The sequence below is a fragment of the Phaethon lepturus genome, unplaced genomic scaffold (genome assembly GCF_000687285.1).
Source record: "Phaethon lepturus isolate BGI_N335 unplaced genomic scaffold, ASM68728v1 scaffold17509, whole genome shotgun sequence".
In the NCBI taxonomy this organism is placed as follows: domain Eukaryota; kingdom Metazoa; phylum Chordata; class Aves; order Phaethontiformes; family Phaethontidae; genus Phaethon; species Phaethon lepturus.
Genome location: NW_010562942.1, coordinates 12,382 through 32,340, shown reverse-complemented (window position 1 = coordinate 32,340; position 19,959 = coordinate 12,382). Strand labels below are relative to the sequence as shown.

The following is a 19,959-nucleotide window of genomic DNA, read 5'->3' as shown; positions in this document are numbered from 1 at the left end:
AGTCACCCCTCAGCCTCCTTTTCTCCAAACTAGACAAAACCAGAGTCCTCAGCCACTCCTCATAAGATATGCCTTCCAGTCCTTCACTAGCTTTGTTGCCCTCCTCTGAACACATTTAAGTACCTTGAAAATCATTAAGTAACTACCCTGTTTATGACTTAAGTACCTGGGATAGGGCAAATTCTATGGCTCACATAAAACAATCAAAATCTTCTACTAATACTGGATTGCTTGAAAATGTCAATCTCAGTTTTACTAAGATCAACAGTGTGGCCCATTAAACTTCAAATTAGTGTTATTCTTCCAATACACCACTCTAAAAGCTGATGGATAATAGCCTCAGAGTGGTGTCCCATATGGCCACTGGTGGTCAAGCAAGATTCTGCCTACCTATACAATTAACCCCGCGATCATAGAATCTCCAGTTTTCTAGATCTGAGAGCGCTGGTCCTGCCATAGAGGTGTGCCTGTGTCTGATGGCTATAGGAACTGTAGACTCTGCAGAGGTTCAGCCTGGTCCCTCAGTTCCTCAGAGTGCCCCAAACAGTAGACTAATGGAAAAAAGGGTCAATGACGTCAGCTTTTCCACCTGCAGGTACATGAAGGGAAAGGTTGGTGTTCACAGCTGCCTTTTGGGACAGGGAATAGATCCTTTAGGTGTGGTACAAGAAATTAAGCCCCGCAAGGAGTGTGCAAGTTCTGGATACACATCAGGTCAGGGTCAGTTCTGGCTGTGCACAGCAATATTATTTCTCAGTGCCTGGTAATACAAGAATGTGTTTTGGGTACAGTAGTGCCTTGTACCAAGATGACTGATAGATGCATGGGCAAGCTATCTTTGGCACTTCCTAGTGAGAGAGACTCCTGTCTCGGGCAAGGGAGCTTCCCGAGAAAGGGATATGCTGACCCCAGGAGAACACTGTGCTGATGTGAATTTACTGCTGGATGTAGACAGGAAAGTGTTTTCAGGTGTCTTGGCCTAATGCTGCATTGCATCATATAGGCATATCCCTGAGATGAGAGAAGTGCTATTGGGTTTTTGGGCTGTGCAAGTTTGGTTGAAACCTGTCTATGCCCTGCTTTTAAAGGGGTGGGTTTTTAAAAAGTTTTTTAAAAAATAATAATAATTTTTTAAAAAACAACCGAAGTTGCTCTCAACATCTAAAATGTCCAGTATATGATTCAACTAGTGCAGATTTAAGATAAAAGCTCCCACTCATTAACCTGAGGTTCTGAGATTTCCTGAATGGTGACTACCAAACTGTGGAATGAAACTCCACAGATAGAAAGGGACCAAAATTAAAAACAAGCATCATGTAATAAGCCGACAAAAGAAAAAAAAAAGTATTAGCAACGCAGAAGATGCACTACATATAGTTTAGAGAGACAAAGTAAAAAAAAAAAAGGAAAAAAATTGATCCGATATTGCATGTCCACTAAAGTGTTATTTCGTTTGATGTGAAACACCAGAAAGAGGAAACATTTTATTGTTAATGCATGCCTTAGTGAGACAGAGTATCGCTCATGGAAAACTGGGAAAGCCGTGTCAAAGAGTGGCGACAGGAAACACAAAATTAGCAAATTTCTTTCAATGTTCACTGGTCCTGGGGCGGGTTGTTTTTAAAAATGCAAAGCCATTGAAGGAGAGTAGGCATTTATGTCAGCCAAGCAGCAGTTCTCACATCCTTATGCAGAGAACTTTCCCCTCGATGCCTTCAGGGATGCAGGTTCCCATAGCAAATGAGTAAAAGTACTAGCAGGACCTGAGGAACAGACTCACTCTCTTAATATGCCGGCTCAAAAAGGGAAAGTTGAGTCATCATTCTGCAAATAGAAATATTGACAGGAATCATGGCAACGCTCTAAAGCTGAATTTTCAAATTCCCCTGGCTTTTGAGATTGCTAAAGAATGATAACTTGAGTGACTAGAAACTGTTGCTTTCTTTTTCTCCCGGGCTTGCCCTTAGTCATCATTTTACTGGGCATTTTCTGGGCTATACGGAAATAAAGAATCTGACTCTGAGTTTACTGTTAATGGTCTAAATCAAGAAGGACCCTATTGAAGCCAGTATTGCACTAGGCAGAGTAATTTAAAATGTGTGTGAAAAAGATGAGTAAGATTATCTGTTGTGGATCTGCTGAAAATATTGCTAAATTTGCCCCAATCAATAAATTATGGTGCTATTTTGAGTAATGGAGATGAAATTCTAACATCTTTTCGTCCAAGGATTCTCAGCAAAATACATAGGAAACCATCAAAAATAACTTATCTACATGTTTCTAAGAGAAAGTTTCTCTAGAAAGCACTAGAGAAGAAAGTTTCAAGATTGTGTTATAGACCTTCAACAATATTTAAGAGGCATTCTTAAAAAGATTCCAAAGCCAAAAGATATTTTGATTATTTAACTTGATCTTATATATAAATAGACCACAAATTTCCAAACAGTGCTTTCTCAACACTCTACATTTTATGAATCCTTTCTGTAACTGAGTTCCATTTATTGAGGAGGAGTATTTTTTTCAAGTTATGTTGAAAAACATAGCTAGGAGAAGAAATATTTTCATTTTGATATCTATTTTAAGTTTGTGATTCATCTCTACATAACTAACATAACTGTATCTTATGTGACTTAGGATAAGGGGGGTGGGGAGTGCCTTCTGTGAATTCCTCATATACTGATGAACAGATGAGATATAAATAATTTTGTTTTCATAACATATGAAGAAAAAGACATCATTCACTATAACTGTGATATGATATAATGATTAATTCATAGTAGATAATGTAGCATTCCAGTAGAGAGCCCTAATGCTGTCTCAAGGCTATAAAATTACATCAGTATTCATTACTGATGGAAAAGAAGGGAAATACTTTGGTTATGATTATATCAAAGCTACTGGTCCCCCAAACAAGATAGGAAAAATATCCCTTTAGATTTTACATTGTGCAATCTTAGATGTTTTTCATAATGAATAATACTTCAATCTCATGTCTCAGCTTTGCAGCTATCCAGGGAAACCTATGTACTTTCCCAATGTCAAATAATCTGAAGAATGGAAGGCACTTGTAGTGTGTACATTAATGCCATTTAAGAAAGATAGGAGAGAAAAGGAAGGGAAGCAAATCACTACAGAATACAAATAATCCTTAGGTGTTGCAATGTATTGAGGTAACTTTGTAGTTCAAGGCAAAAAAAGAACATGAAGATCCTCACACCTGGAAACTTAAGCAATAGAGGCTTAAAGGCTGTTTCTTCCATGCAAGCAGATAATGATTTTGCCCCTGATTTCATAGGGAAGAAGAACAGTTCTTAATATATATCCGTGCCTCCAAGCTAAATGTTGTTTCTAAGACTTAAAGGAGTTGAAATGACGCAGACACTGCAAGGTTTACACGGAATGGAATTTTGTAAATGACAAATATAACAAGTCAGAAGAATTACTTCAGTTCTCATTAGAACAAGATTTTTTGAACAACTTCCTTTCAGAAATCTCCTTCACTTCTTTGCAGTTCCACTCTGAGACATGATGTCATCCTCTGACAGCCTTACAGATAGCACTAAACCAATTAAATCAAACAAACCCCATGGTTTGTGGAACAGCCACTAAATCTGTTACTCCAAAAACATATTGTCTTGAATCTGATTATTAGAAAGGCTTCCAGCCTGAAAGGTAACATGTGTCAACAGTTATAAACGATATAGCTTGCTGAAAAAAACATAAGGCTATATATCCTAACAGTGACAGAAACGAAACCAATTCTATAGTTGTACTAATTTTTAATGAATTTCAAGTGTATAAATCATTCAATATATAAGACTTAGGCTTTCAAATGACTTAGCAATAGTTCCATAAAATGGTAAGCTTCCGAACACTGTCATCAGGGTTTCCATCTCAAAAAAAACCCCAACAAACAAATAATAAAAAAACCCCAACAAACACCACCCCTGAAACCCCCAAACTCTCTCAAATCTCTCTCTCGGAAGTTGTCTAACCTGGGAACTACCCAAGCATCTGTGGTTTCTTAAGATCTGCTTTGGGACGTTACCCAAAGGATAGCTCTTCTGATGGTCACGAACAGGCAGTCCATGCTCTATGAACCACGTATTTCTTCTGTGAGGTTCAGTGCACCACTAGAACTAATTAATGATGAAAGACTAAGATACTATATTATTTCTCCTTCCTTCTCCCCTCCTCCCAGTGTCCAGTGTTCATTCACTTACCTTAACGTGAAGGAGAGCAGCTCAGGTTCCTCTTCTCTATATGGGGAGGTGAGCTCATGTTTCTGAGGTGAAGGCTGCACTCTCTGAGCTTTGGAATACTATTTGCCATACTCCCTTCATACTGTTTAGGTACTAAATAAAGATTAACTGGATGACAGAGAGCAAATACAAGTGTCTTAGCTGTTAGGACATTCAGCTGGGAGTAGAGAAGATGAGTCTTACACTGCTATTCTCATCACTGATTTTGTATTTTAAGAACGAGACCAAAAGCACCAATATGCAGCTTTGCGGCCATAGATTATTAACATAACCACTGCGATTGTTTCAAGTTTCCCATTAAGTGCTATGCAGTTTTCCAACTGAACACCCATCTGAAGTAATTCAAAGGTCTTTGTGGCTTCTCCTAGCTAATTTTTTCTACAGTAATAAGTGGACTTGGTGCTATCTTTTAAATACCTTCCCTGAGTTTAAGTGAGATTCAAAGCTAGAAGTAGGCAGGGAGGGTGGGACTTCTTTTTGCATGAAAATAATTATTCGCTTCAAATATCTAGAGCCAAGTGATTATTCTTTTTCAAGTTTATCAGGAGAGGAGGAACCTCAAAATGACGCTGTAGTAACTAGTAAGACTGGGTATGGGATGTAAAACTCTGCAGCCGAATCACCTTGGCATCAAGCATCAAGACCCCCTGCAGAAATCACTACATTTCTCATTTAACCTGAGCTGTTAACCACAAGGGTCTTATCATTAACTGAATCTCAGGATCTATGTTATCAAAACTCTCACCTGCAAAAACTTCAAGGTTATAAAGTAATAACCAGTCCTTAGGTTGCATAACTGGTCAGTCTTGAGTGCTTCTGCTGTTTTGGGTGAAGATGGATGGGATAAATTCCTGACCAAGACTAGGGCATGCACAGACTCTTCCTGAATTAGCAACGCCCCAGCACAGCAAGTTAAAAAGTAACTTGATGTACTCTAGTGAGGTCCCCAACCTGGACAGGTGAGAACCAGGACTTTTCTGGGTGTGACGTGTTTCCCAGCCCAGAAGCAGGTTTTACACGTCTCTGCCAGGCAATGGAAACAAGGCTTGGCCAGAAGGACTTTCAGATGGGACTCGGACGTATGGATCCTCATACAGAGAAATGGTAGGCTGAAGTTTATGGATTCCTGTGCTTGAACTGAAAGTAAAGGCAGGCAAACAGAGGGAGAAGAACTTTGAATGCAATTTGTATGCTCTTCGCAGCAAAGTGGAGGCTTGAGATATCCATTCTGGCAGCTTTTCAGTGGAATCTTAACACTGCTATGAGCTGAATGCATTAGGAATAAATTAACGTGATTGTATGTATGCTAAATAAAGTGTCAGAAGACAAATGCCTTCACTGACATACTAAGCTGGTTATGAAAATAAATTCTTATCTTGCAGCCCTTGGTGTCATGAAAAACTTGCAACCTTAAATGGGAGGTGCATGAGGAATGCAAAGTGAAGTCCATTGGCTGTGTCCGCAGTGTAAGTAATGGATCATGCCAAAGTTGCTCTTGCCATTGAAGCGCCAGTCACGGAATCTCTCCTTGAGACTCAGCGGAGCTGCCCTTCCAGCAGGCTACAAAAAGCACAATCAGACTAAATCCCCCAGGCAAAATTTGCCTTTCTGCACTCTGGAACCGTTTGGGGGTTTTTGTGTTCTTGCTTTTTTTAAGTCTTGCTATTATGCTACAATTTTGTCTGTGGGATGTGCATGGAATAGGCAATTGACACCTGTTGTGCAGGAAAAAAAAAAGTGTTTTTCATTTTTTATTTATTTCCAGTTGTGGAAAGGTCTTGCACTCTGGTTCCGCTAATCTGACACGGTGGCATTTTCCCAGGCTTGTATTATGCCATAAGAGGAAATACTCAAGTGGCTTAAGAGACATTATCCTCACTTCTGTGCCAAATCTGCTCTGTTGTTTTTGGTTTGTGGGTTTTTTTGTTGTTGGGGTTTTTTTTTTTGTGTGTGTGTGTGTTAAATATAAACCAGTCCTTCACCACTTGACTTAACATTAATTCTTTTCCCATGGTTCTTCCCTGTTTGAATGGACGTGTTACAATGGAAGTCTCTTTCCAGCAGGTTTGAAGGAGGCACTTCCTATATCCCTGTATTGAGTCACAGGGCTTATCTGCACAGAGAAGATGGGGTAACCTACAACCTGTAGTTACTCTGCAGTGGTCCCCCAGGTCAGCTGTGGGGGATGCAGACCACTCTCTGTCCCGCCAAGCCCTCGAGCAGCCCCGTGCTGCACACAAACCCATGGAAAGCACAGGAATTTCCCATCAGAGTAGCCCTGCTGCAGTTTTCTTGAGCACTCATGATGACTTCCTATGCTGTTCAAGTAATCAGTCGCTTTGAAGAAGAGCTTTTTAGACCCCTAAGTAATTTGTTCTTGACACAGCTGGTTTCTGAGACAGCTCTTCCCTACTTAACGTGAATTAACGCAGGGCAAGTACACACGCACTGAACGAAGCAGGGGCTTGCTGTTGAGCTATAAAGTAGGCGTGGCTCTCATCTAATTTAAATCAGCCTCGCTGGGGAAACCATTCTTAACCCCAGCACTTGAACACATAGCTGATGAACTGCTTTTATCACAAAAGAGATACTTGCTTATAAAAAAAATGAGTTCGACCATTTTGACACAGTATGCTGTTCACTTATTGGTATATTTAAAAGTCGCTTCAGTGACAAGATTATATTGCCAGTTTTAGAATATAAGAGTCCAAAGCTGTTTATAATTATGCTGTAATTGAACTGTACTAAACACGCTCTGATTCTTGTCATATCATAGGTCTCAACACAGGTAAAACTGAAGCTAAACCAAGCCCTTCTGAAATAGGACAAAGGAAGCAGGAAGGTAAGGAAAACTCTTACACGGTCAAAGTTTGAGTTTCACTTTAGGAGACTCCAGTCAAGGTGTACTTCAAAAGATCAGACCCCCCTGAAACAAAATCAAGTCAGCAAACAGTAAGCAGAAATTAACTGGGGAAGGTTGTACAGAGGATAGAAACTAGTATGGCTAAGAGAAACTGGTGTGGTTTGTAATATATAATAATATATTATATATAATAATACAATAATACGTAATAGTAAGCTATTAAAAAACCAAAAGCATAAGGCTCTCAAAGGAATTAATGGGTACTTTGATTTACCAGAAGGTGAGGGAAATAAGTACTTTCTAAGTACTTTCTTTGCATCAGCTGTTATCACAGATGACTTTGATGAATATTTACCCAGTCTTCAAGTAAAAAATATTGCCAGAGATCAAAAGAATTTGGGTATTAGCACAGAGTAAGAAATGAAAGAGTAGACAGATTAAAAAAAAAAGAAAAAAAAAGAACCTCTGTGCTTGGAAGAAGAGCTGAGCTGCTGAGAAAATATATTTCTCTGTTTAAAATCGTTTGCTATACTGGAGGCCCAGGGAGTAATAAATCACTTCACCTGTCCTGTAAGGAGTCACTAGGGCAATTCACAGGCCAGTAAACCTTGTTCCTGTACCCAACTACTATCTGCAGGCATAAAACCTTTGTAATTCAAACCAGAAATGACAAGAAAAAAAATCTTCATAAAAGGAGCATCCTTCTTGCCTCTGATGGGTGAGGATTATCTGAATATGTCAAGGAAAAATGGGAGCTGGTTGATCTCACGTATTCAGCGCTGTAAGTTGCATCTTTTATAAACTGTAACACAAACTGTGTGGGTGATTTGCTTAGCTCAAAATAATGCTTTTGAAAGAAACAGCATTAATGAGCTCAAAATAAAACCTTTATAGGAAACAGCGTTAATGGGCTGCGGCGTGCCTCGCGCCGGTGTGATCCCCGCGGTGGAGGCAGGTCGCGGCGCCTGCACGGCACGTCAACCCGCAACTTCACAGCGCGGTGCGGTTCGGAAACACTGCGACCTCTCATGAGAATTCAGAGCAAAAGGCGAGCTCCTGTTTGACTCCAATGTTCCTTTTGCAAGAGCAGGCGATGAAATGGATAGCCGGCCGTTTATAGAGCTGCTTCATCAAGCCCGGTATAAGACACAGGCATGCTGCAGTTAACAGTGAAATGCCTTAGTCGTTCAAAAATACGTGAATTAATTATTATTTATCCTAGAGAAAACTGTAATATAGCATCAGACAAAGCAAAATATGGCAGTTTAAATGCTATAGTGGACAGGCTCTCTTGGGCTGATATTCTTTGTTAGTCTTGCTACATAACAATTTACATTGTCCAGTTTGTTTATGTGGATAATGCTGTGCAAGAAAATAGTACAAACAATTTCAGCTGGTTTTGTTAGTCTGAACACACATAGCTAAATCTTTAAATGACTGATGTTCTTTCTCCTTATCTGTTCAACAGAACATTCTCTTCCATTTCTAAATTATTCTCCTTTCTAATTATTGTGCAGAATTTAGAAATGAACAGAATTGAGATCTATATGATTGGATCTATTATGATCTATTATGGAAAAGTGATTTATAATTAGATATTGCTGTAGTGTAGCAACTGCACTCTTTCATTCTGGTGGATACAATGTGGACTATGTTATGTTGCTAGACTGATAAAGATTGGGACTAGAAGAAAACATGTATTTGATTTTTTTTTTTTAATTATTTTTTTGGTCAGATTTGCTATCAATCAGGATTGGCATATGTAGCTTTGTGATGTTCCAAGTTTCATTCAAAGGCTAAGTCAAATTTTTGTTTAAAATTCTGCATGGGAGGTAATAATTAAATAACTGCATTTACAGACTTCCAAATAGTCTGAAGTAAACTGAGAACGAAAAGAAAAATGACACGCTGCCATCAGTTTGAAGAACTTTATCCAAAAACACAGTTTCTATCCAATATTAACAAAACTTGTCATTTTCACCATAGTAAAAGAATGAACCAGTACGAAGTACATACATAGCGAAAGCAGTCAATAACTGGAAAAGAATATAACAGGAGCTTAAAAGAATACATTTCTGTTAACTAAACTGGCTAGTTACAGTAAACTTAGAGAAAACAGAGGGCATTTTTAAAGTTGTTTTTCTCTTTACAGACAGAGATCCACATTTCAAGAATGACCATTACAATAGTAAATGTTTTTCTTCAAACCAACCCATATACTACAAAAACAATACAGAGAAGGCCTGCAAACCTGTTAATGCACAAAACAGGGTAGCAGAGAGAATGCAGAAGAGAATTAAGTTGTCAAGAATTATTAAGAAAAATAACAGTGCATACTAAAGGGCTCCTGTAAAGTTGTTTTACATGAGCTGAAGGATGTCATTTCCATATGATTACGATTTTGCCTAAGTACAGATGCTTTCAGAAGTGGCACTATTTAGCTTATTTTGAAAAAAAAAAAAAAAAAAAAACCACCACGAAACTAGGCAATATTTGAGATAACTGAAAAACAAATAGGCTACCTCACACAGCTAGCTACTGGGTTTATTTACATTAGTTTAAAATTTCAATGAGGCTTTGCACTCCACTCCTTCCAAACTTTGTAACTTCAGAACTGAAAGAGAACTTTGCGACAGAATGAATATTTCTCAGGTTAGGTGCTCAGACAATAGAAAAAATAGTGCAAATGTTTGCTATGTTATATATTCTTCCAGCATATCTATCAAAATATTCAGACTTTTTTTTATTACCTTCTCATTTAAAAAAATACAGTGCTCTGCTTGCTCTGCTTTCTTTCTTTCTTTTGCTTAAGAAATTGCCAACATCATTAGATATGTTTTAAGCGCCAGCAACCCCGAGCTAGTCCTGCAAGCTGATGCGCCGAAGCAGGTGTCAGAAGTGCAGAAGGATTGTTCTTAATCCAGCTGACTCCAGGCGGAGGCGAAGGTCCCTCCGGAGAGAGCGGCTTGCAGGCGCAGGAGCATCGATCGTCCTTGTGAAGGCAGGAACTGAGAAGAGTTTTAGGCCTGGATCTGTAAACAGTTCAATCGTACTCGCTCATTAGCGGGACTGAGTCCACCAGAAAGGCAGCTCAGAAAGCTCCCAAAACCACACCAGAAGCAGCAGGGACTTCTGAGGGAGGCCGTTCAGCAGTCTCGGGTCTGGCCAAGGACTACACCTCCTTCTGTTCACAAGGAGATTTAGAAATGTCCCAACTGGCTGCAGCAGCTCGGCTGTGCATCTGGCAACTAACGGGTGTGACGAGATTTGAAACACCCATGGTGTAGCACGTCGGGGTGGTTTGTCTTCGCCGAATTAGGCTAGTGGTTAATGGCCTAGTGAGCTTTTCAGGTCTCCTGTGTGTGGCACTTCCACTGCCCTTGCCCTACCGCGAGTAACCGCTGATTCCGATCTGCTAAGGGTAACAAGGGACTTCGGGTTCCGGAAAGCTCGGTAAACGCTGACTGTAGAGTGGTGCAGTGTATTTATAAAATCTGAGTTTCTAAAAGTTAGCTTTGGGTTGTACGGACAATACAGTTACCAAGCTTCATAGCCGTATTTTACTCCTCTGCTTGGGGGTTTGCTAAGGCAGATAATGACTAAGATCTTCCTACAGAAGAGACCTTATATCACTGATCTTTGCGGTTACTGTGATAAGTCCTTACTGATCACTGACCTTACTGTCAGTGAAGGTCAGTCAAGAAGGTGGTTAAGAGGGGCTGAAGAAAGTTGCCTCCCAACCCAAACTATTCTACGATTCTGTGACCATTGCTGGCTACCAAACGTTCGCATGCTCTGATACCAAGGAATGAAAAGAATACAGAGAAGACAAGGGGAGAAATAAAATGAAGGCAGACACATGGTGGTGACAAGGGATTTAAAAGGGATGGATGCAAGTTCGCATCAGGGTACTTTGGAGAATAATGATGCAGCCTAAAGGACACTCCTGAGAGAAGTGAGTTGTCTCTGTTCTCAGCCATTGTTAATTGTGGATTATAGTAAGATCTCCTTTGATCCCTATTGACATAAAGCTGTGGATTAAAATGAGGTGATGCTACCGTACAGTTGATACTTGACTCATTAATATTCCATGCTAGGTGTTTTTTGCTTTTCCAGGGAGATTAAGCAGAGCTTTGGAAGGTAAATCCTGCATGTATTCTACCACCATGGGAAGCTTTTTGAGTATTTTGTACAACTGAAAAACATCTTCACTAGCAGCCTGCATAGGAAAGATAGAATGGGTGTCACAGGCTGTTCCCAAGACTTCCTGAAAAGATGGAGATGCCATTTGTGCTCACACAGAAGGGCTTTTGCCTTGGTACCAACAGATCAAGTCTGCCTATGACTCAGGCAAACCTGCCTTCGGAGATGATTAGATACGTGACAGGTTTGTGTTATCAGGGTTGTTTTCTTTTCCAGTTCCCGGCTGCGTCGCTATACTTCCCAAAACAAGTTACTGCAAAAGTAGGTCTGGTCATGTTGTCTCGGTGTAAATACTCTGGTATTGGCCAGAATGAGATAAAATTGCTATATATTTTGTTCTGCAAAGGCATGTATCTCCCTGGAGTCTCCTGGGTAGACAATTGGACACTTTCCTCCTCCTTTGTGCCTGAAGGGCCAAGAAACAAAATGGAATGTGGTTGGTCTCTAGCTGTTAGGAACTTCCTATGCTTCTAGAGAATAGCATAGTGATGCTATTTGAGTTGGAAAGACACGGTAAAAGGCAAAGAGGAGTTGTATGAGAAAGCACAAAAGGTTAGTGTCAGATCAAGGGCAGTAGGAGACTTTAAGGCCTCTGAATGCTTTGATTTCTTTAGGATGTTCCCAGAGCAGGGGTAAAAGGGTTAACCACGTGTTAAAATATTCCTGTCTTTACCTTCTGGGTGGTGGACCAATGTACCAATAACAATATACCTGGCAGAATATTGATTTCTGGCTCTTATTCTGCCAATGGAAAAAATGCACTTGTTTCCCTGAGGATTAGCAAGCTGTAAGACGAGGAGGGACATGCTGTAGCTGATGGCTAATTCCCTTAGACACACAGCCTGAGCTGAGTTTAAGAAGCCAGCAGGGCTCAGAGGGGCAGAGCAGGAGTTAATGAAGCACTCAGCTCTGCCTGTCAGAACCCTGATGTCTGACACTATCACAGGGACCTGACCGCCCTTTTCCTTTCTGTGCATTAACCAGATGAAATTCAGTTCTCTAGAGCGCTGAATGCTCCAAAAGTACAAAAGTGTTTTGATCTCGGATTCTGATTTTTGGCTTATTTCTCTCAATAACTGAAATCATCCTTAAAGAGAATAATTTTTCAGATTCTGCTCTGTGATTAGCCACAGGAAACCCAGCAAAATTACATCGGATAAACAGACAGAGCTATGTGAAATTAATAACACTCAGCAGCCTGCAGAGAAATGTGAAGAGGATATTAACAACTGGAATTGTCTGAGAACAGCAAAATGAAACTTCTAATAATAGACAAAACAACCTATAGACTAAGGACTCCGGTTTTTGTTTGGTCACAGACACAAAGGCACATTTTCCCTTTATCTTCAAATGGATGTACAGGATAAGACTATAATGGCTGGCCGCTTCATTCGCTCTTGATTTGGCACTTGTTATTACAGGCTGCTCAGCAGTTTGGTGGGATGCTGACCACCCTCAAGTCCCATTGCAAACAAGGATTTTGGAGGAGGGATTTCATTGCTTCTGAGGTATCTATCAGCCCACTTGCCCACGCAAATGCCTGAATACATTATTTGTAGCAGACAAGTCTCCCTGCTACTGTTGTTGCATCAGTTTCAAAATCTGTTGTTCAGCTTTGCAAGTGTGTTGACACAGAAATACATCCTCCTGCCTCGTTTTAGTTTAGGAGGATGCTAATATTGTGGACAAGCACAGACTTCTAGCCCTGCAGATAAAAATACAACAGGAGTAGCTATGTGGGTTTCCCTACCCCATTCTCCTATCATCTAATGTGCCTTTGCACCCACCTACATCACTGTTCAGCTTTCAGGCTCTTTGCTGTGGTGGCTGCACAGGGGCCATGTCGAGCTGCTGCCTGCTTAGAGCAAAAAAATTCTTAGGAGACAGTTCAATTATTTGATATGTTGCTATCGATCTCTAGAGGCCATGGCTAGATGAGACGTGTTAGGGCATCCAGCTTGCCTACCTGCTTCCCGTGGCTCATTAATAGCTTTGCAGCGCACAGTCCTGCTTTTTGCGTTTGTTTGTACAACTACCTTTACAACACAGCTAGGGGTCTAACACTGCACGTAGAAAGCGTTTCGCTTTGTCTACTACAGAGCAAACTTCAATCAGGATCTTGTAACTAACTCGGTGCTAGATCTTCCGTAAGTGGAATCCTGCTCTCATGCTGGTACACGAAGTGCTCAGCAAAGCACGGAGCCCTCTTCTGCATTTACCGAAGAGCTTCAGAGAACAGCTCTGGGCAATGTGTTCGGGCTTCCTCATCACCCCTCAATGGGTGACAGCAGTGCCTGGCTCCAAGGAAAGGAGAAGCTACAGAGCTCCAAGTCAAGCTGCGTTGACAGTTCAGGGTACAACATATGCCCACATAAAGAAGTGGTAACGCAGTTCACAGGACCATACCTATGAAACATCTACCTTTCAGCTGCTTCTCCACTGCCCTCTGCCTTCTCTGAACTTAATGATGGATGAGTCCCCTGTTCCAGCAGTTGAATTTAAACCTTCCCTATTCTTCCAGAATATGGAAGTGGTTGTAGTGGGTGAAGCCAGAACACAACATCCAGAAACACACTGTGCATGTTATCACTATCAAAGGAGATCAGCGTTCGACCCAGCTCTGCCCACCTGTGATTTTGGGATCTTTAATACACCTCGTCAGGTGTATATTCTGTACAGACTCTTGCACACAGTATCCTTGCACCTGCATCCTTAAACCATTTTTGCTCAACAGAAAAGCTGCACAGTTAGCATCTTGAACTAAGAGACAGGAAATGCCTGCACTTGCTGCCTGCACCCAGTTTGCCATGTCACCCTGTCAAGCCAATTACTTTAATTAAAGTTCTGTCTGGCCCTTCTTGACAACTCAGCCTCTAACGATGAAAATATGTGATGATCTGGATGAAGGAGGCAGAACTCATTGTTTTCCAACACTCCTGCTATTATTATCAATTTCACATGAAAGTAAAGTAGGGCACTTAGTCTCTGAGAAAAGCAACGCAAAAATGTCACTCTGTTTCATTAGCAGAGCGGTGGTTCTTTGCTGTCCCTGCTCTAACACTGTTCATGGGTGAAGAATTCAGTCCAGTGCTTTGGGAAAGAGACTGGCAAATTCGTTAAGCAGTAGGATAATCCCATTGGGCAAGTACTGTACTGTCAAAATGGGTTTAATCATGGTGGAAATGTTTTGCTGCTTCATGCAGAACCACTGCTTCCAAGTTCTGGCATAACTAGAGAGCCTACAGAAACACTGAAGAAAAGTCCACGAGTAATTGATACAATTACAAATTGTAATATCAGGAAATGGCTGGGGACAGTACATTACACCAAGCAATATTTCCATGGGTCTTACGTGTTCATACTCTAGACCTTGTCCTGCTCAATTCTGTATTGGAAACTTCTCTGCAGCCTTCCAACCTCACTTAGCTTGCTTTCTGCTCAGCAAGAATAAGGAATATAAGAACAGGGAAGGTACAAAATTTATACAGCTCCCCTGTTTTTTATTATTCTCTACCTATGAAGGAACGAATAGCTATTTTAGGACAGTGAAAATAATCATTTTTGTATCATTCTTAAGACTACAGCTATTTTATTAGACAGAATTTGCTTTCTGTCCAGCTGAGCTTCCAGCACTAGGCTCCTCAAACTTTTTCCCGGCACCGATCTCATCTGTCCTCAACCATCTTCACAAAATCCTGCCTCGAAACGGGGAAATAACTACACACACAGAAGCTCAGTTCCTCAAGCAAGTTGTCATTTTTTTTCTCATCCTCAAAATAACTTAGTTTTTCTCCCCTCTGCAGCTCTGTTTGCACCTTTCCCAGCTTTAAAGGCCAGTTCATAGAGAGAGAAAAAAAATATACACAGTGACTACTGAGTAGTTATAAATACTGATTTGGGCCATATTGCTTCGATTCAAGTAACTGTCCACCAGCCCTGCAGAAAAATGGGTTTAAAGAGAAAAGAAGAAAATCCAAACTTCTCTATACATTCAGAAGCTCTTAGTCCAGCCTCAAGCTCAGTGGCAGGCAAATGTCAAAAATAGTCTCTGTGCCTGGAGACAAGGCTTTCTGGAATTAGGGTAGTAACTGTATGAGACAGAAAACCAATACAGTACACGCAGACATAGAGGAAGAATTTGTGCAGACATTTTATAGATTTGTGTTTGTTTTTTAAGGGGGAAGAGGAAGATTGCCAACAGAGGTGATTTTTTTTTCTTCCCTCAAGATTTTATAATCTCTGAAACAAGGAAGGCTACAGCTTGTTTTGAAAAGATAAAGCTCGTGAAAAGGAACTGCTCATGGGAACAATGCAGGGAAAATGTTGTCCCTCAACAGAACAAATCCAAATGATAATCACAGTTGTTACCTAGAGCAGGCTATACAAAAATCCCTTCCAGGAGCCTCATCAGAACTCAGAGACATATTAATACTGAAATACAAGCCCTTGCGTATCTATCACTTACTACATTTTTTGTGCTGTTTCTACCCCAGGACATACCTGACTCTTGCACTCACTCCCTCGCAAGCACAAAAATCTTTCTTTCAATTCTGTTTTTCTCATAGACATCATTCATTGTTAATTAGGCTTTGCAATTTCCCCACATTCTCTTGATACACCAATAAGCTTACAAAAGTACATGGCTGCCTTGGGAAATCTGGATTACAGTGAAATGAGCTGAAAAGCATGGTATTTGTCCTTTGTTTCCTGGAAGGGACACATCTACAAACCACTGCAATCCAGTACCTCTAGGCAGCAACGGGAGCTTGTGCTGCTGCTCTGTTTAACGCAGAGTGTAGAGGGTCTGTGGACCAGCCACACCTTGCAATAGCTGTGCCTCCTCCTGCGAACAGCAGACAGGTTCAGCATCAATTCATAGATTATCACATCCAGTAACTGATACTGGAAGGCAAATGTTAGATAGCACACATCTGCCTGTCACAGCTTTTAAGACTCATGATTTTGAACACAGCCTGGTGTGTGCACGTGCTCAAGACTCACACATGATGAACTTGTACTTCATCAGAACTGAGCTGACGCCGACCATTTGCTCCATCTGGAAACCTAAGATGTCCAGCAAACATGACATAGAACAATTTCATACAACGTTATACAGCAGTAAAAAAATGCACAAAAAAACTGACAAAACCCAGAAAAGCTGCTAGAAAAATCTAAACAGTAGAAAATAAGCACTTTCTATATAAATCTCACTTTCTCTTTGTATTTACTATACCCATGTTGGTCTCTCTTTTATTACATTTCTGTATAAAACTGGTATTGGCTCTGTTCTCAATTAAAGCTCTTGCCTCCATACACTTTGCAACTGCATCCAAACTTTCTGCCATCAAGATTAAAGATGATTAACTTGCATTTCATTTCATAGATTGTGGCAGTACTTAATCCACAACGTCCCTACCTATATGTATTTATATAGATATACACATATATATACACACGTACACATGACAAATACTGTGGCAGTTATCCTCTCTTTTCCAGTGTTTGGAGTGACAGTCATCCTAGAAGGTGAAGGCATACACCACCCCCACAACCACAATATTTCCAATTGTTGCTATTATTGCAATCCATAACAATATGGCATCATTTGAAGAACGGGATGTCTCTTCTGGTGGATTCTGCATGGAGGAAGCTGCATGGACGTTGGCTGACGAGTTAAACAAGGAGTACTCTGTACTAAAGTCCTCGTTGGGCGAGTCCATAAAGGCTCCTCCCATAACAGGAAGCTGTGAAGAAAGATATAGCACAATTAGATTGAAGACCAATATCTGTATTTGCTTTGTCTCAAAGTCATTAAAAAAGCCTAACCACTAGCAAACCTGCAAAATTCCTGAGATTTCACGTATGTGGTGCTTATCTGTCAGGAATACTACAGACACGCACTTTACAGTATTTCTTCCATCTGTTAGAATCAGTATCACTGCAGAAAACATGTATATTACACGGAATATATACAGGAACTAGCATGCAGGCTCCGAGTCAACCTAAGTAATATTATGCATTTAGAAAGAAGAGACACAGCTATCCACAAAACACTCGCATACCAAAATGTAAGTTTAGAGCACCATGATTGTTTTGTGACTACAAGCAACGGTATCATACCACTGTAAGGCATTCAGCAAGCACAGTGATGATGTGACGCAGAAAATTCGTTCTCCTTTTATGTATCATTGGGAAGTGAACCCTTGATTTATGTAGAGTTCATGAAAAAACATATAAATTTACTGTAGAACTGGTGGAGTGTACTCAGTGCACTAACTTCACTTGCAAAACACACCACTGCAACAATTCAGGATTTATAAATCTATACAAGGCAAAACTTAAAATTGGATTTTGAAAGGGACCATAGCAATGATGTAAGCGGCAGACTTCCAACACTTCTCCCACTCCAGACTTCTACTGGGAAGGACAAAGTTTCTTCGGTGCTCTGAGTGGATTTCTTAGTGGTACCAGGAAAAGTTCTCAGTAAGACAGCAGTTATTCGATGCAGGAATATGGAAAAGTTAAAGAAAAAAAGAATTATTTGACCTTGTCCTTATACAGGTTCCAAGAACTTCATCCTAGATCACAACACATATTCTTCATGGTTCAACAACTCTTTTACCCTCTACATAGTGGTGTAAAATTACATCCTTCTGCAAATGTATAGATTCCTCATTCAGGCAAGAGAAGGATACCTACCGTAGTACTAACACCGTCTACTACTAAAAAATAGTTCACACAAAAGCTTTGTGCTTCCATGCTTGTCCCTAATATGTTTGGGAACACAGATCTGGGTGAGTCTCCCCTGGCTCACTGAGTGCAGTCTCATGCAAGTAGAGGACATCGTTTCAGAAAAAGCTGCAGAGTATCTACTTCACGTATCTATAAATGCTCAGGACACATGCTTCTGAATATCCTGTAAAAAGCCAAAGATCTGCTCAGCAACCTCAGGAACTGCAACTGTTACGTGCTGTAGGAAGAGCCGAGCAGAGTGGGTATCGTAAAGCCCCAAGTCTTTGCAGACCTCAGTAACTAAAACTCGCAGAGGATTTGTAGCAGGTACTTAGACCAAACCCATAGCTTCACGGGGGAAAAAAAAACCCAGAGCCATATGTCCAAATCTCTCCGCCAGCCTGACCAGAAGGGACAAACTCCATCATGGCATTGATGACTGGTTTGATCTTGAGCAATGAGTAAAACCTAGACATCAGTGTATGCTACCTACATTCTCCTTTCAGACCTGGTAGAACTCCAGTGCTCCAAGGAAAGCTGAAAAACGTCTGCAAATGTTCTCCTTCAGAAAAACTCTTGCTGCAACACCAACCAACCTTTCCCTGCCCCCAGTGGTTTCCATGCCGCTGCTATCATCTTCCAACCTTTAGACCCAACTACAGTCTCCTGTTTTACACCCCACTTGTAAATGCTTTTGGGTTTTTTTCATTATTACTCTTTGCCTTTCTCAAGGGGCTTTCTTCTACACATTAAACCCTCTGGCTCAGTAACAACAAAATAAAAATCCTTCCTGCTGTTACACTAGTAGTAGTACTATTACAACTAGCAGCAGCACAGCACAGTAGTTGAAGTCACCACAGCCTGTGAATAACAGAGGAACCCATCTTGCCTTCGCTCAGCCACGTCACAGAACGCTGCGTTACCATCAGCATTAAATTACCATGGCCAATACTCACAGGACTGGTAAATCAGTCTCTTTCAACACCTTGTCCTTCAACTCTTGCATCACATTTTGACTCTCCCAGTAACCTCTCCCTCTGGTACTGAACTACTCCCCTCCTGCCTGAGTGCAGCCACGCTATGGAGGCTGCTCAACAGGACAGGATTTGAGGATAAGCCACCTCTCCTCTCCATGGTGGTGGCTGCAATCTACAAATTAGAGAGAACTATTCAAGAAGCTTGAGAATAAAGGAGCTTTTTTTGCTTGCTACCCATAACATGTTACAAAACTATAAAAGACAGCCTCTCTTTCAAAGCTGACTCATGAACAAATTTCATCTGTACTAGAAAATATGTCACATTCAAAATGAAACAGAGCATTATGAAAGACCACAACGGATACATCTTATCACCTAATCCATGTTTAATAAAATTATCTTTGAGATCAAATATGATTAGACAAAAGCAGTTAGCAAGAAACCAACCAGGAAATTGCAAAAGTCAAGTCTGATACATTCCCCTCGCATCAAAGATTTTTGCTGCCAGTTTCAACACAGAGTGTGTTTTAAAGAAAGCAAAAGCTTCCATTTTACAACAAGCCCAGCTCGATGTTTTGACTCCAACTGCAACGGCCTTTTTAATGTCTTGGGATTTGATAAAGAAAACATTGCTCAGTTTAATCAGGATTTCTTTTTGTGTAGAGATTCCCATAAAAGGCGATTCCAACTTCAAACACAAAAAGTGTATTTATGCAGGGATGCTGCCTTTAACAGCTATGGAGACACTAGTTCAAGATCTTCACGGCAAATGACAGGCATACATTTACCATACTGGCAGCAAAATGATCAATCCGAGGTTGTTTGAGGTTGTTTTTAAGGGTATCGGCATTTAGGATGGTCAATTCTCCAAAATCTTTCCACTGGAACAACCACCCAAAATACAGAGGTACACACACATGTG

The 19,959-nt window shown here is 40.6% G+C and overlaps 1 protein-coding gene across 1 annotated transcript; it reads right to left on the bottom strand.

Moving 5' to 3' along the window:
* Positions 1-16,847: 16,847 nt before the first annotated feature.
* Positions 16,848-18,682, bottom strand: LOC104626519 (chromosome unknown open reading frame, human C14orf132). The gene is made up of 2 exons (XM_010294459.1): positions 18,569-18,682; positions 16,848-17,072 (listed from the first exon to the last, which is right to left on the bottom strand). Exons 1-2 carry the CDS (start codon positions 18,680-18,682, stop codon positions 16,848-16,850), a joined length of 339 nt encoding a protein of 112 aa, XP_010292761.1.
* Between the last annotated feature and the right edge of the window lie 1,277 nt (positions 18,683-19,959).

What these genes read in the sequence shown, in the direction of transcription:
- LOC104626519 (XM_010294459.1), bottom strand. Translation starts at nt 18,682, where the DNA reads ATGGAAACCACTGGGGGCAGGGAAAGGTTGGTTGGTGTTGCAGCAAGA. An exon ending in GAGCACTGGAGTTCTACCAG is followed by an intron (nt 17,073 to 18,568) that starts GTCTGAAAGGAG and finishes CTTTCTTCACAG; the next exon opens with CTTCCTGTTATGGGAGGAGC.